The 17500-nt window shown below is 47.8% G+C and overlaps 2 protein-coding genes across 2 annotated transcripts in view; one reads left to right on the top strand and one right to left on the bottom strand.

The window, feature by feature from the left end:
* poc1b (POC1 centriolar protein B) overlaps positions 1 to 14470 on the top strand; it is a gene marked incomplete at both ends in the record, with an annotated part of 50672 nt that extends 36202 nt beyond the window's left edge. Inside the window, 3 exons of the mRNA XM_080544780.1 lie at positions 11891 to 12052; positions 13918 to 14004; positions 14414 to 14470. Coding sequence (XP_080400906.1) covers positions 11891 to 12052; positions 13918 to 14004; positions 14414 to 14470 — 306 coding nt within the window. The remainder of the gene's footprint in view (positions 1 to 11890; positions 12053 to 13917; positions 14005 to 14413) is intronic.
* Positions 1 to 17500, bottom strand: part of egln2 (egl-9 family hypoxia-inducible factor 2) — a 646007-nt gene that overhangs the window by 255646 nt on the left and 372861 nt on the right. The window lies entirely within an intron of this gene.

Genomic DNA, 17500 nt, shown 5'->3' with positions numbered 1-17500 from the left:
AGAAGAGAGAGAGAGAGAGAGAGAAGAGAGAGAGAGAGAGAGAGAGAGAGATACACAGCTTTGAGAGAGAGAGAGAGAGAGAGAGAGATACACAGCTGAGAGAGAGAGAGAGAGAGATACACAGCTTTGAGAGAGAGAGAGAGAGAGAGATACACAGCTTTGAGAGAGAGAGAGAGAGATACACAGCTTTGAGAGAGAGAGAGAGAGATACACAGCTTTGAGAGAGAGAGAGAGAGAGAGAGATACACAGCTTTGAGAGAGAGAGAGATACACAGCTTTGAGAGAGAGAGAGAGAGAGAGAGAGAGAGAGACTCTCTCAACAACACAGCCTCTTCTTCTCTTCTTAACCTCTGTTTAACACACATACTGTGATGACTCATCTTCACATGACGCCGTTACATAACGAGGGGAGCTGCAGCTCCTCTGGACCCCATCCAGGGTTGCTCATGGTCACGCCGAGGGCAGCCGGTTCAGCCCCCGTCACCAGCTGTAGGATGTAAACAACAACAACAACAACAACAACAACAATATCAACTGTTAGAAATCTAAACCTAAAAAAATAAAATAAGCGAATGAATTAAAGTGCTGTTTTCACATATTCTGCATTCTCATTTTATGTTATGCACCCAGATTGTGGAATGCACTGCCAGTTTACATTAGGGATGCAACCTCAGCACATATGTTCAAGTCAAGACTAAAAACCCATCTTTTTAATATTGCCTTTAAATGACTAAATAATTAAATTAAGATGATATAATGATTAAAGCACTTTGAGCTGCAACGTTTGCAGGAAAAGCGCTATACAAATAAAGTTATTATTATTATTATATGCCAAGCAAATGTAAACAACAACAATAACAACATCATCAATGACAGCAAAAGTGAGTTGCAGTTTAACCTAAACATCCAAGCTATCAAGTCTAAGTGAGTTACGCTACGGCCTGCCTTTTAAGGCAGAGGTCTGCCTCTGTTGCCTGCAGTAAATGGTAAACGGACTGCACTTATATAGCGCCTTTATCCAAAGCGCTTTACAACAGCCTCTCATTCACCCATTCACACACATTCACACACCAATGGCGGCAAGCTACCATGCAAGGCGACGGCCCGCTCACTGGGAGCAATTTGGGGTTCAGTGTCTTGTTCAAGGACACTTCGACATGTGGCCAGCCGGGGCTCGAACCGCCGATCTGCCAACCTTGCGATCATTAGACGGGGGCTCTACCTCCTGAGCCACAGCCGCCCCCTATATAAACCAAAACATCCAACAAGCCAGCTATGGCAACATTGCCAAAAACACTTTACAGTTCCACTTTAACCCAACCGAGCACCTCGAAATAGTGAATAGTCAGTTTGACCAAGCCCTTTCTTCCATCCCTAACTGTGAGCAGCAACGCTTACCCACAGAAGAGAGTAGACGTCAACAACAACAGCAGTTACAACTGAACACAAACATGTAGCTATGGAGTGGGCCTTTTAAAGAGCGCCATTCAGCAGGCTTATCCAATTCCCCTATCCCCCACATGATGACCCGTCTGCCGTGTGACTCATACACCTCCTTCAGGAGAGGCTTAATTGAGGGTTAGTTCACTCTGATGTCAGAATACGGAGTGCAGCAGAGGATAATAGTCACCTTTTCATTTCCCGCACAAACTCGCTGCTCGACAAAGGCCCTCCTGAACCATCATAGTGTCTCATACACTGTTCTTAGTCCAGTAGTTTTTCTTTTATTTATTTATTTTTTGCACAACTAAAAGGTGGCTTGACATGACATTGTCCTGTTGTATGTTGTTGGTGTCGGAATGAGGAGTAAAGCTACAAATGAATTGCCCCCAGTGGGATCAATTACAGTACTAGTGACGGGTCAACAGTGCAATCAGTAAACATAAGAGTTGATGTCATCATGTTGCATGTCATTCAATTCATCCTTTGAATGATAGTTACATGTTTAAAAAGATACGGTATAGTGTCGTGCCATACCAAGTTTTATTTGTTCTATATTCACATTTTTAAGTTCTATTATACTCGGCTGTGGCGCAGGAGGTAGAGCCGGCGTCTAATGATCGCAAGGTTGGCAGATCGGCGGTTCGAGCCCCGGCTGGCCACATGTCGAAGTGTCCTTGGGCAAGACACTGAACTAAAAAAATTGCTCCCAGTGAGCGGGCCGGCGCCTTGCATGGTAGCTTGCCGCCATTGGTGTGAATGTGTGTGTGAATGGGTGAATGAGAGGCCGTTGTAAAGCGCTTTGGAATAAGGCGCTATATAAGTCAGTCCATTTACCATTTAAGTGAACCCTTGGATTTAATAACTGGTGGAACCTCCTTTGGCAGCGATCAGACCTGCACCACGTTCAGGAGGAACTTTGGACCATTCTTCCTGACAGAGCTGCTTCAGCTCAGCCATATTCTCAGCATGTTTGGTGTAATAATATTGAGGTCATTCCACAGCATCTCTATTGGGTTACGGTCCGGGCTTTGACTGAGCCTTCTTTTTTTCCTTGTCTTTTTTTGCTGCTCGTGCTGTTGCAGAAAGTGTACGAGCAGGCTCGCGCAAAGGCCGGAGCGACAGCGGTTTACCACCCCCCACCCCCACCACGTTAATGAACATTTTCTCCACAACCACTACCCCCTAACCACCAACCCCTAACAGAACAACAGTCTCTGTTCCTCTCAGGACGAAGGTATTTAGGTATTTACCACGTTACTCAATGTTGACAAGAGCTGAGGCGATGTCACAGGTTTTCATGAATAGTCTTCCCTGGTGCTTTTAATAGAGCTGGCATTCAACAACACACTACAACAGCCATGCCTATTTTACCTACCATTAAAGCAGTATCGCATTCTTTAACACTACAACAGCCATGAGTGAGTACATGTGAGTAAAGAAAAAATTTAATATCTTTGCACTCGATCAAATGTCAGGACCCTCCTTTCATGACTTTTCTAAATGATATGTGCGTTCTACCGCCCAGTATCCTTACATTTTCTAAATCACATCAGGATACGCTAGTATTGTAGGAGTGACGGCAATAACAGGACAAACGTAGTCGTTTTGCCGGTAGAAAAAAATTAAATGCGCTTTATTCTCACTCTCTTCATGTACTGACAACAACAACATTCACCGCTGTTTTGATTTCTGTGCCCAGTTGTTCACTGTTCCTGTTCTGGAGTGCTCTCTGCCACGGTCACACTCACAATATGACATCACCTCTTAGAGACTCAACCAGTTATGAAAGAGTCTGTTTTCATGGCATCTGTGGAGCAGGAGGATATTTTTGCCTGTGTGTGTGGGAGGAGGCAGCGCAGAGGTATGAGACAAGTGGGGGTGGGGGGGGGGGGGAGGAGAGAGAGGAGAGAGAGAGAGAGGAGAGAGAGAGAGGGAGAGAGAGAGAGGGAGAGAGAGAGAGGAGAGAGAGAGAGAGTCCTTGTACTTCCTCAGGGCCACATCTTTGGTTTCCTGTTCTTTCAAAACAAGCTTTTCTAAAGTATAATAGACTCTAATAGCACAAAGGCTCAGATCCAGATCACATCAGCTGGAGATGTTTTTCAGTGTGTGCGTGAGAGAGAGAGAGAGAGAGAGAGAGATGCCCCCTCAGACTCTGTGTGTGTGTGTGTGTGTGTGTGTGTGTGTGTGTGTGTGTGTGTGTGTGTGTGTGTGTGTGAGGCACGACTGGTAATAAATGTAAAGTGATCCCTCTCACCGCCCGCTGCCTAACCCTGATCCGTTATTTGGAAAGCTGAAGAGGAAACAGAGCTCGAGTCGAGCGTCTCTCAAAGCTTTACCTGTCCCCTGACTTCCTGTTACCTGTTCCCTTGACTTTCCTGTTACCTGTCCCCTTGACTTCCTGTCCGACGTCAAAGGTGAGGGGGACAGCTGTTGCTGTTGGTTTCCCCGCACAGGAAGTGGCCTACTTTTAACAGGACGCTGTATTTTGATATCGCTCCGGCGTGCCAGAAATTGTGGCTCTTCATCTCTGGCGTGATACACATCCTTGTTATTGTGTCAAAGTACTTCCTGCTGACAGGAGGACAGGAGTCATGGAGAGGGTTTAGCATAACAAGCTAGCTGTGCATTGTGCATCGCAATGTGTCTCAGAAGGTAGAGTCGCCGTCTAATGATCACAAGGTTGGCAGATCGGCGGTTCGAGCCCCGGCTGGCCACATGTCGAAGTGTCCTTGGGCAAGACACTGAACCCCAAAATTGCTCCCAGTGAGCGGGCCGGCGCCTTGCATGGCAGCTTGCCGCCATTGGTGTGTGAATGTGTGTGTGAATGGGTGAATGAGAGGCCGTTGTAAAGCACTTTGAGCCTCGGTCAAAGAGCTATACAAATATAACGAATTACTATTATTACTGCGGCGTTTCGAAGAGAGCGCCTCAGCCAACGTTGGACCCGGAAACACGTCTTACACGACTTAACAACCGAATGGGTGGTGACCCCTGGCCTAGTAGAGCTTTACCTCCTTAAGACAACGTATCCTGTGAGTAACTGAAAACACTCTGGAGTCTCAAACACTCGGGGGTGAGAAGAGGTTGGGGATCAATATCACATTTGTGTGGTTTCCTGAATCCATTTGTCCTCTGGTGAATGATCCCTGGGTAATGTCCTAGGAAGCCAGGCAGCACGTGTTGGCTAATATGAACCATAGTGGTGCTGCGCTGTGGGCCGCGGGCCTGGGGAGGCGTCTTAACTCCATTAACCAGCCTCCCTCCACCAGGTACTCACTGCCCCCGCTTTGATCTGCCCTGTTCAAAAGAAAAACATTTTGAAAATGACCTGTGTGTGTGTGTGTGTGGGGGGGGGGGGGGGTGTGTGTGGGTGGGTGTGTGTGTGTGTGTGTGTGTGTGCGCGTGCATGCGCGTCCGTGTGTGTTTTGGAGAGAGAGAGAGTGGGTGGGGTTAAGGGGGGGAGGCTAATGTCCTAATGTCTCCTTTGATTTCAATAAGGATTTCCTTGTACTAGGAGGCCGAGTCTAATGGCATTACAGGGCATCCTGTACTAGGACATGTTCCCTTCCCCATCAGCAGACGAGGCACACACACACACACACACACAACCACCCACACATACACGCAAGCACGCACGCACGCACAACCACCCACCTGCACATACACACACACACACACACACACAACCACCCACAGATACGCACACGCACACACACACACATACACACCCACACACGCACACACACACACATACACACACACACACACACACACACGTACACATACAACCACCCACCTGCACATACACACCCACGCACACACACACACATACAGTACAACAAACACATCTTTATCTTGGCGGCGCTCCCCTCTGCGTGTGTAACACCCTCATTACTGACCACGCCCCTCCTGAGGGACATCTGAGGACGTCCTTGTTTGACCTTAGTGATTTCAGTGTGACCATTGAGTTGGGTCGATACCGTGCAACACATAAAGCACTGGTTGTGTTTAATTAGGATGTAAGAATCATTACAGTTATGGATGAAACCACCGAAAGTTTGGCAACCGAAATTATGTGGCCGAAAATAGCACAAAGAAAAGCACATTATATGCAGCTGGGCTCAATAACCGTTTATAAAAAAAAAAAAAACAGTAAACAAGTATTTCAAACTATGGTCGAATGTGAAATCAATGCTTGATAAAAGGTCAAAAGAAATGTAATAAATGTAAAAAAAATAAAATACACATAAAATACACATAAAGAAAATACACATAAATGTATGCAAGAAGGTCTAAATACCAGTCATTTGTTAAAGTGTATTTATTATTTAGGAAATGAAAGTTGTATTATTATTCAAGAAATGAAAGTAGATACACAGTCCTTTCCTTTGCCTTCACACGTGCATCAGGCATCAAGTCCACAGCCGAGTCGGTCGGCTCTCCTGCTCCAGATTAAACATCCAGAACAAAGCTTCAGATGTTTCTGTGTGCCAGACATCCACAGACAAGTCGGTCGCACATTCCACATCTCTGTTTTTTCCCGTATGCATCTGCCCAACTGACAACTGTCTTTTTTTGCACCAGTAATACAATTACAACTCTTCTGAAATCTAGAAACGTTTACACTCACAGCAATGCTAGCCTGTGTAGAGAGTCTTAAACCAATTCAATGAGAACTAATGTCTTCTAGACTCCATTACCAAGGCCTGTGGTCTGTCTAATCCTCTACGTCCTGTACCGCCTATCCAGCAGCGACAAAACAAAGAACCAAAGAAGAGTGGTCTGATTGGCCTATTGTTCCTCCTCTCTCAGACACACTCGGCTGAAAGAGCTCATCAATATTCTCAATCAGAGGGGCGGGACGGAGGGCCACCCCTAGCGGCTGCCGGGGCTGACATGAATGATTGGGTCGTTGGCGTTAACGGGGTATCGGGTAAGGCTGCTCGTTGGCGGTGAATCTGTTACAAGGCTAAGTGCCCACCTGTGTCCATGTCAGCACTGGGGACAGAATGTTCAGACTGGCACAACACCATATAAGGCATGGCACAACACCATATAAGAGCATGGAACAACACCATATAAGGCATGGCACAACACCATATAAGGGCATGGCACAACACCATATAAGGCATGGTGGGCCTGACGATCAGAAGCCCCTAAATTAAGATGAAACGTCCTCTTGTCAAGGCTCATATTGTTTACGAATAATGCCGGCAATGGTTGGTAATTATTTTGTGATTCAGACAGTGAGGCTATTAGATCTGCTCCCTGAAAGAAGGGCATCTTGGGACGGACTGTCGCAACGTGCCGCTCTCGAAACCCGTTCACTGGTTGTTGTTGTTGACATATAGGTGCGGCTGTGGCGCAGGAGGTCGAGCCGGCGTCTAATGATCGCAAGGTTGGCAGATCGCCGGTTCGAGCCCCGAGTGGCCACGTGTCGTGGTGTCCTTGGGCAAGACACTGAACCCCAAAATTGCTCCCAGTGAGCGGGCCGGCGCCTTGCATGGTAGCTTGCCGCCACTGGTGTGTGAATGTGTGTGTGAATGGGTGAATGAGAGGCCGTTGTAAAGCGCTTTGGAATAAGCCGCTATAGAAGTCAGTCCATTTATAGTGTTGACGTGTGTTTAATTAACTGTTTCTGCAAGTCGTTGATCTGACTGGATCGGGGGCTCGTCCACATCTGTAGGAACTAGAGGTTTCTGATCTCAGTTCAGTGTAGGGGTGCAACGGTTCTCGGTTTTTTTACGGACGGTACGGTTTGCGTTCCACGGCTCAATTCACTAGTGAACCGTGACGGTTTTCGGTTTTCGTTTTTTTTTTTTTTTTTTTTTTTTTTTTTTTTTTTTTTTTTACCTTTATTTTACCAGGAAGTCACATTGAGATTAAAACCTCTTTTACAAGAGAGACCTGGCCAAGACAGGGTCAAAATAGTAGCTTAAAAAAACTGTTCAGATAACAAGACAGGACATAAGACAGTGGCAACAATACAATAGACAAACAATGGTAGGGGTATTTACAAGGTGATTAAAACATTGAGAAGTCTAACCAAAGCAGGTACAGCGAGCGGTGACCACATCCTTTAATCTACGCTTGAAGATACTTATGGAAATAAGGGCCTCTAATTTAAAAGTAGTCTGTAGGTCATTCCAAGACCAAGGGCCATAATAAGACAAGCTTGCCCTTCCAACATTGTTCATGATAAGTGGCACCTTGTATTGTAGCCATCTACGAGACCTGAGACCCGAGCCACTCGGTATAGGGATGAACTTCAGGCCCAGATAATTCGGTAAGAAGCCAGAGATGATTTTAAACACAAGAGTGTACCAGTGTTGGAGCCTTCTGACAGAAAGAGATGGCCATCCAACCAGACTATACAGTGTACAGTGATGGGTCCTGAAGGCACTATTGGTGATGTATCTTAGAACCGAATGATACAGGGGGTCTAGCTTGGATAAAGTGGACAGAGAAGCAAACCTATATACTGTATCACCATAATCCAATTGTGAAAGGAAAAGGGCGGAGACAAGACGTTTTCTGGAAGCCAAGGAAAAGCAAGATTTAAATCTATACAGGAAGCCCACTGTACGCTTAAGCTTTATGGCGAGAAGATCAATTTGGCCGCGTTCGTAAATTAGCTCTGAGAGCGCCGGAGCGTCCACGTGAATGCCTCGAACGCGGCCTTTGGTCAGAGGTCGAGTTGGTCTGGAACGTTTGTTTCTGAACCGAACCGTACCGAAAACCGTGACCCAAAATACCGAACCGTACCGAACCGTGGGCCAACTGAACCGTTGCACCCCTAGTTCAGTGGGAAGCTAGCTGCCCACCCTGGCAGTTTGGTTTTGGTTCCGTTGCGTTTCCATGGTAACGACCTCAATATTGCAGCTTTCAACCGGTTATATTTGATGTTTTTTGAGGTGATGTCTCACAGTCAGAGTGATACAAACCCGTTCAGTGTCTAGTTACCTGATGTAATATGATATTGCAGTAGCAATACTAAGCAGGTAAATAGCCCCCCCAGGTCTGACGACCAAACCACCCTCAAGACCACCAGGACCAAAGCTCCGGACCTGGGGTGATGGGGCCTTTTCAGCCGCAGCCCCGTCCCTCTGGAACGCCCTCCCCAACCACATCAGACAGGCCAACACCCTCCCAACATTTAAACAGGCCCTCAAAACTCACCTCCAACCCAAAAAGCTGTCATATGGTGTCACGAATAGGTCTAAAATCCCATTCAAAGAGGTCGAAAAAAAAGGTCTAAAGAAGGTCTTAAATGTGACTTGTTGAAACTTGTAGGAACCCTGCATCTAAGAGGGTTTACTGTGTGTGTCGTGGCGGCCTCTCCCCCCCCCAGCCCCCCCCCCCCCCCCGCGCCGGCCGGACAGCACAGCTGGCACCACGCCGCCACCGATGGCCTTGGTTGCCGTGGCGATGAGCCGTGGCCCCCGGTGCCACATGGCACATAGACGTGCCCCCTCAGGCTGTGTGTGTGTGTGTGTGTGTGTGTGTGTGTGTGTGAGAGTGAGAGAGAGAGAGAGCGAGCATTATTTTTCCAAGTTTGTATGTGTGTTTGTATGTGTGTTTGTGTGTGTTTGTATGCGTGTGTGTGTGTGTGTGTGTGCGTGTGCGTGCACTTACAGTGATTGGCACATGGTCCTGCCTTTGAATGTCTGGATCACTCCCAAACTTCCTGCTGCAAGAGAGAGAACTCAGAGGAGAAGAAGAAGAAGTGAGAGAGAGAGAGAGAGAGAGAGAGAGAGAGAGAGAGAGAGAGAGAGAGAGAGAGAGAGAGAGAGAGAGAGAGAGAGAGAGAGAGAGAGAGAGAGAGAGAGAGAGAGAGAGAGAGAGAGAGAGAGAGAGAGAGAGAGAGAGAGAGAGAGAGAGAGAGAGAGAGAGAGAGAGAGAGAGAGAGAGGGATGGAGGGAGGGAGTCAGGTCTGGGTCTGCTGAGTGTAAATGAGCAGAACAGATGTAGCCCAGATGTGGCCGGGGGGGGCAGGGGGGGGGGGGGGGGGGAGAGAGAGAGAGAGAGAAAAACAAGAAAGAAAGAGAAGAACGCAAACAGAGTCCCCATTCACACACTGACAGCTTTGTTCACCTCCAGTCCAGGACCCTCCTCCCCCCCTCCCTTCCTCTCCTCTCCTGCCCTCCTCTTCTCATCCCTCCATCCCCCCCCCTCCCCAGTCTCTCTTTGATGTGAGGACACTGCACAGGAAGCGAGGCCGGAATCGATTCCTCCATGCATTAGGCCAGGAATGTGTGACCCTCCCCCCACCCCCCCATGCCCCCATCTCCTCCTCCTCCTCTCTTTACCTCCTCCTCTTCTCCTGTGTCTGTTTTTCTCTCTTTCTTTTTTTTCCGTCTCTGTCTCTCTTCGTGGACCCTGTGCCCCCCCCTCACCCCCTCCTCCCCCCGTTTACAGGAAGCTGGTTAGAACATTGTGTTTGTCCGTCAGAGCCTGTGAAGACACACTGATCTAGGTGAGAGTGGTGTATGTGTGTGTGTTTGAGAGAGGGAGAGAGGGAGAGGGAGAGAGAGAGACAGAAATGGAACACTCTAAATAAACAAAAACATGAGGATCTACCGATCCAAAATGGAGATATATGGGTAAATCACTTCTCCAATCTCTTTGGTCCAATAGAGAAAGATAAACAGCAAAGACACATACAAGATAAACTACAAAGTTTAGAGTCAGCCATAAAAGACTACCAGAACCCGCTTAGACTCTCCAATTACACTAATGGAAGTACAGGACAAAATAAAATCGTTGGAGGGCAGGTGGGAGACACCAGTGTGTTCATTAGTGATGGTTAGGAACACTGATCTGAAATCAGTGTGCCAGGGTGTTCTGTTCATCTGTGAACAAGCAGACATGACGAGTGAGCCACGAAACACTGATCACTTTTTAAAATGTTATATATAACATTATGTTACGGTGCATGTGGGAATGCGGTACATGTGGGAAAACTAGGGTTAGGTGCTACGTCGACTTGGTACATGCTGGCATGTCTAACCCTACCCCTAACCCTAACCCTAACCGTAGCACCCTAGCACCTAACCCTAACCCTAGTTTTCCCACATGTACCGTATTCCCCACATGTACCGTAACATATATATAAAAGAAAAATCACATTATATCATATTATTGTTTAGTAAAGTTAAGTCAACATTCTCTCATGAATGAGAGAGGACACACACAAGGGAATATTCCGGAATGTTAACTTAGAATGTTAGCTTAGGATGAGTCACCCTCCCCGAGTCTCCCAGGTCATAACCGGCCGAAGGTCTCCCCTCTCCTCTCCTCCCCTCCCCTCCTCTCCTCCTCTCCTCTCCTTTCCTCTCCTCTCCTCTCCTCCTCTCCTCCTCTCCTCCCCTCTCCTCTCCTCTCCCCTCCTCTCCTCTCCTCTCCTCCTCCCCTCCTCTCCTCCTCCTCTCCTCTCCTCCTCTCCTTCTCCCCTCCTCCTCCTCTCCTCCTCTCCTCCTCTCCTCTCCTCCCCTCCTCTCCTCCTCTCCTCCTCCTCTCCTCTCCTCCCCTCCTCCCCTCCTCTCCCCCTCCTCTCTCCTCCTCCTCCTCTCCTCCCCTCCTCTCCTCCCCTCCTCCCCTCCTCTCCTCCTCTCCTCTCCTCCCCTCCTCTCCTCTCCTCTCCTCTCCTCCTCTCCTACACGGTCAGAACATTAGACGTCTCGTGAGAGGGGGAGGGGGAGAGGAGGACACGGCCTACGCCGTAGCATTAGTCTGGTTGATTAATCTGCCATGCTTTATCACGGCCATTACTGCTACTTCCTCCTTTTTTCCGATATCAGCTCTTGACGAAGCGTGGCTAGGCTAGAGGTCCTGCCGGAGTGGGATTAATCGTTCTCTAATGGAATCTGTCCTCTGTCCGATGTTTCTTTTGTTGGTAGTTGTTGTAGGTTCTAAAAAAGGTATTTAGGAGGACGATGTCTTTATTCGGTTGTTAAGTCTGAAGTCACGCGTGACGTTTAGCAATTTCTGGGTCCAAATACAAAATTCCGCCGTACCAGAGTACTAAAGCACCAGTGTACTAAAGCGGTAGAATGACAGTTCAATCGTTTTTTTAGACTGGGATCTATTCATACAACAAGGGACACAGCACTTTCCCGTTTTTCCCATATTGTCAGCGTCTTTGAGCCTCGGGAAAGCGCTATACAAATATAATGAATTATTATTATTACTGAGGCATTTCGAAGAGAGCGTCACGACTTAACAACCGTATAGTACGGCGTAGTCAAGCACACTAGTGAAGAGATCACCCGCCCCCTTCCCCAGGGCCGTGTGTGTGTGTGTGAGTGTGAGTGTGTGTGTGTGTGTGTGTGTGTGTGTGTGTGTCTGTGTGTCTGTGTCTGTGTCTGTGTGTGAGAGTGTCAGACGGCTACCGTAGATGGATTGGGAATCGGACGGTAACACTAATTTCCCGTCCTCTCTCTTCCAGAACGCCAACGGCTACAGTAACGGGGGGTTTCCGCGGCGCGGGGGGGACGACACCGGTGGTCGCCATGTCGTCGGGTTGCCTTCTTCTCACGGGGGCGCTGCCAGCCGCGGGTCCAGCCCCGCCCTCGGGGACGGCGGGACAACTACCTACTCACACACCCAGGCTGGACCTGGTGGCAGAGGAGGGAGGAGGACAGAGGAGGAGGAGGAGGGGGAGGAGGAGGAGGAGGAGGGGGAGGGTGGCAGGACGTACCCTCTGGAGGTGCGCTCAGGCCTTCCCATGAGCCTCAGCAGCACCCTGCAGCACATCGTCCAACAGCTGGACGTCCTCACACGGGTGAAGCTCTTAGCTCTCACTCTCTCTCTCTCTCTCTCTCTCTCTGGCAACCTGGCTAGATGTCTCTCTGTCTCTCTCTCTCTCCCTGTCTCTCTCTCTCTCTCTCTGTCTCTCTCTCTCTGTCTCTGTCTCTGTCTCTGTCTCTCTCTCTCTCTCTCTCTGTCTCTCTTTGTTACAGACACATTCAGATCAGGGTTTCCGTTAACCGGTAATTACCGGTCTTTGTCCGGTAAATATAGTTGAAGTCCGACAAATTGAAAACTCGTCGGACATAAATGTCCGGTGAAAATAATTCCCTCTAACCATTTTCAGCTGAGCACCAAACACACACACGTAACACTGCCCGAGAGAGAAGGACCCGCCCCCTTTAGTTAGCCTATAGGCTATAGGCTAACTAAAGGGGGCGGGTCCTTCTCTCTCGGGCAGTGTTGTGTGTTTGGTGCTCAGCTGAAAATGGTGTCCCGAAGCGGAGCGCTTTAACTTTATCGCACAATAACAAGGATAACAAACGAAACGGACAACATTTACACTAAGATGGAGACAAACTTCAGCGATATGATCTAACAGCCGGTCTTCAGGACGACATACAGACCCGTATGAGCTTACAGGGCTATCCCCTATCTATCTGAGAAAAGGCATAGCCTAGGCTGTAACATCGAACGGAAATTAGCCTATACGCATTGCAAGTTAATTTAAAGCCTATTTATTTTCAAAGAGTTTTATTCTATTTTATTTTATCTGATAAAAGGCATATGAACGGAAATTAGGCTAGCCGTGTCACGCCAGAAGCCTACATGTTTGCACTGTTACTGTTCAATAAAATGTTATACATCTAGACATTGTGGTATTTCTTTATATACGTATCCCAGACTGCCTATCAATTGTTTCTCAATAAACAGTTATGTTCTCCCCATTGTCATACTCCCGAGCTAAACGAAATGCCTTCCCAACCAGCGAGACCTGGTTATAGAAATGACGTTGTTTTATTGATTTAAAAAAAAAGGGTAAAACTGGAAAGAGAAAATAGAAAACTCACATTAATCCCAAACAATTTAACAAACTTCAGTTAACGTAATGTGGAGTCCGTTCATTGATCGATGCTGTCTGTTCAGTTCCCAGTGAGGCGCCCGTTCAGCGCTGGATTTGACGCATGGCATAGCGCGCATGCGTCAAATCATGTTATATTATTATATATTATATAGCTCGCATCTAATCGTATCGGATGAGAAATAGACATTAAATGGCATATATAGGCCGCTACACAACAGTAATCACCGCGACAAACAGCTATATTAGATTTGAAAAAAAATAATATGATTTTGAAAAAAAAAATTTTTATTATATTTTAATATGATGACCGGAATATATCACGTTTGTCCGGTAAATCGAATTCTTCCCGGACACGATGTCCGACGGCAAATTTTTCTACCGGAAACCCTGATTCAGATACAAATGTTGTTGTGTAGAACAGATACTATGCAGGGAAGTCCTGTTTTGTCCTACTTTTGACTTATTCCTCTGTCTCTCTCTCTCTCTCTCTGTCTCTGTCTCTCTCTGTCTCTCTCTGTCTCTCTATGTCTCTCTCTCTATGTCTCTCTCTCTCTCTCTCTCTGTCTCTCTCTCTCTCCCTCTCTCTCTCTATGTCTCTCTCTCTCTCTCTCTCTCTCCCTCTCTCTCTCTCTCTCTCTCAGACGGTGTCGGTCCTGGAGGAGCGTCTCACCCTGACGGAGGACAAGCTGAAGGACTGTCTGCACCACCAGGCCCAGATCATACAGCAGGTGCGAGTGGAGGAGAAGGAGAAGAGAGAGAGGGAGGAGGAGGAGGGGGAGGAGTGTGTGTGTGGGGTGTGTGGGGTGTGTGGAGAGGAGGGGGAGAGCGGATCTCCTGTCTCCTCCTCTGCATAGGACCAGCCCCCCCCCGCCCCCCCCCTCCTCTCCACACACACACACACACACACCAAAACAATCTCACCCCTCCCTCCACCCAGCCCAGTTGGACCAAGGTGTGTGTGTGTGTGTGTGTGTGTGTTTTAGGTGAAGGGGATTTGAAGGGGTCCCTTGACCTCTGCCTTGGTGGTCCCCTCTCAGCGGTCAATGACTTAATCAGGATCGGGGGCGGTGGGGGGGGGGGGTGGGGGGGGGGGGGTTGTGTGTTGGAATGTCCCCGTCCCCCCCCCCTCCGCCTCAGATGACTTCTAAGGACATGCAGCTGGATCTCAGGACAGTCTGGGGGACGCTCCTCTGAAACCAAAGCTTCTGGACTGGGTGACGGACGTGTGTGTGTCTGTGTGTGTGTGTCTGTGTGTGTCTGTGTGTGTCTGTGTGTGCGTGTGTGTGTGTGTGTGTGTCTGTGTGTGTGTATGTCTATGAGCTTCTGTCCGTGTGTGTCTGTGTCGATGTGTGTGTGCGTCTGCGTCGGTGTGTGTGTGTGTGAGTGTGTCTGTGTCTGTGTCTGTGTCTGTGTCTGTGTGTGTGTGCGTCTGTGTCTGTGTCTGTGTGTGTGTGTGTGTGTGGGCAGGACAGTCCGTCGGAGGCCCTGTAACATTCCCAGGGTCCTGGTGGAGGACAGACAGCTGCAGCTAGGACAACATGGGGGGGGGGGGGGGGGGGGGGCGGGGGTGAGGAGGGGCGCGGGGCATTCCTCTGGGCTCTGAGGACAGGACAGGCCCAGGGCAAGGCAGGCCGCTGCACAGCCGCCCCCCTCCCTCCCTCCCTCCTGTGTGTGTGTGTGTGTGTGTGTGTGTGTGTGTGTGAGTTAGTGAGTGTGTGCATGTGAGTTAGTGAGTGTGTGCGTGTGCATGTGTGTGTGTGTGCGCGTGTTGTGTGCGTGCGCGTGTGAGGGCTCTTTTTCATGCAATGATATGTCAGATGTGTGTATCAGATGTGTGTATCACAACATGAGTGTGTGTGTGTGTGTGTGTGTGTCTGCATCGTGTGTATATTTTATCACTGTATCCTCATTTATGTATTCCCTCTAATACTGACCACATTTATACAAATAAATTGAATATATTACATAACGTCATATCAGCGGCTTCTGTGTATGTATGTGTCTTGCGTGTCTGTGTGTAAATGGACTGCACTTATATAGCGCCTATATCTAAAGCGCTTTACAACGGCCTCTCATTCACCCATTCACACACACATTCACACACACATTCACACACCAATGGCGGCAAGCTGCCATGCAAGGCGCCAGCCGGCCCGCTCACTGGGAGCAATTTGGGGTTCAGTGTCTTGCCCAAGGACACTTCGACATGTGGTCAGCCGGGGCTCGAACCGCCGATCTGCCAACCTTGCGATCATTAGACGCCGACTCTACTTCCTGAGACACAGCCGCCCCATAATATATGTTCAATATGTGTTTGGTGTCTACAGTATATGTAGCTTAACTACGATGTTTATCAGTATACAGCGACGTGCGTCTCTGTTACCCATGGCAGGGTGTACGTACATGTGTATATTCTCTGTTTTTAATAATAATAAACGTTTTATTTGTATAGCGCTTTTCCTGCAAACGTTGTAAGCTCAAAGAGCTCCAATCATTATATAATCTTAATTTAATTATTTAGTCATTTAAAGGCAATATTAAAAAGATGGGTTTTTAGTCTTGACTTGAACATAATGTGCTGAGGTTGCATCCCTAATGTAAACTGGCAGTGCGACACAATCTGGGTGCATAACATGAGAATGCAGCCTCACCTAATCTCTTTTTTATTTATTTTTATGAAGTATCTTCTATCTGTCTTAGTGCAGGGTGTACTACGTACATGTGGGTATATTCTCTTTTTTGAATGAAGTGTCTTCTATCTGTCTGAGTGCCTGTTTTATGTTGTATGTTTCATGTTGTATGTTTTATGTTGTATGTTTTATGTTGTATGTTTTGAGTGCGCCGTGCCTCTGAACAGCGAAGACAACTTGTTGTTTACGTTTGCACAGTGGAGATGGTGGTTGGAGATGGTGGTCGGGGTTCGGGCGGAAGCAGTGAAACAGCCACACAAAGGGCTTCTCTCCGGTGGCTCCTGTTTGCTCTCCCTACCACATCCTTCCTCCCTGCCCCCCCCCCCTCCCCGCCCTCTCCCCCCCCCTCCCCGCCCCCCCTCCCCTCCCTGCCCCCCCCTCCTCCCCGCCCTCTCCCCCTCCCCGCCCTCTCCGTTACATAAATGTATTCAACATTTATTTGTACAAGGGGAGGGAAACCCACGAAGTCCAAGGCGTCTGTTGGAGCAGGGCACCCTTTCTCCACAGTGTTTACACAATGACAAGATAACACTTAAAAGACACAATGCAAAAGTAATACATCACATCTTTCCCTTAATTGAGGACCTCCTTCACCAGGGAGGTTCTCAATTAGCATCCTCCCTGGAGTAACAATACTTGTTACTATGTTATGCTATGTCTTCTCATGAATAATAAGGTGAACAGTAGCACGGATTACGTTTAAACTGACGCCGTTTTCGATGTTTCAGTCCTGGCAGATACAAGTGCAGTTTCATATTATTGTTATCAAATGTTTGTTGTTGTAAAACTGTTGCGTAGAATTTCACTAGGTGAATTTTAAAAAAAAGTTGGCCTTTCTGTCATTGTCCTCATGTCGTCAGTGTGGATGAATCTTAATTAGAGCTGACCCTTTAAAGGCAACAAGACGGTCGCTCACATGCGCCAAATTTCGAGTTGATTGTAATTTATAATGGGAAACCGGTGTGCGTGTGCACTGTGTTATAAACCTGAACATGTTTTTTCATGTTTTTTCACACGTGTTTCATCTCTACGCCAACTTTTAACATGAATCCTGTTTTAGAAATAAGGCCCAAGGTATGTCGAAGTGGAGGTATGTAGGTATGTAGAAGGTATGTAGAGGTGGAGACACGTTGGCTCCACCCAGAGTACCTCTGCATTCTTCTGTGATTTGGTAAATAACACATACTGTATATTTGGCCTTTCCAGCACTAAGCACCAACCTCAGCCCAACAAACACTCTCTGCAGGACACTGAATGCAGCCTGTACCTCCGTTAGATCCTGGTAGAGGGTGGGGGCAACAGCATAGACAACAGTGTCATTGGCAAATAGATGCTGTTTACAGTTATTTACACAGAATCCAATATTGTTGATAAACAATAAATAGTAAAAAATAATTGGACCAAGAATTGATCCTTGTGGAACACCCATTGTTATGCCCAGAAAGGCTCACTGATGTTCAGAAAGAATTTGAACATCAGTTAATACATACTGCCTTCTGACAGAATGTCTGGGTTTGCCTGTTAAGCCTGTGTG

Source organism: Nansenia antarctica (assembly GCF_963989245.1).
Source record: "Nansenia antarctica genome assembly, chromosome: 14".
Classification (NCBI taxonomy): Eukaryota; Metazoa; Chordata; class Actinopteri; order Argentiniformes; family Microstomatidae; genus Nansenia; species Nansenia antarctica.
Note: the sequence above shows the minus strand (reverse complement) of the source record. Positions and strands in the feature narration are given on the sequence as shown.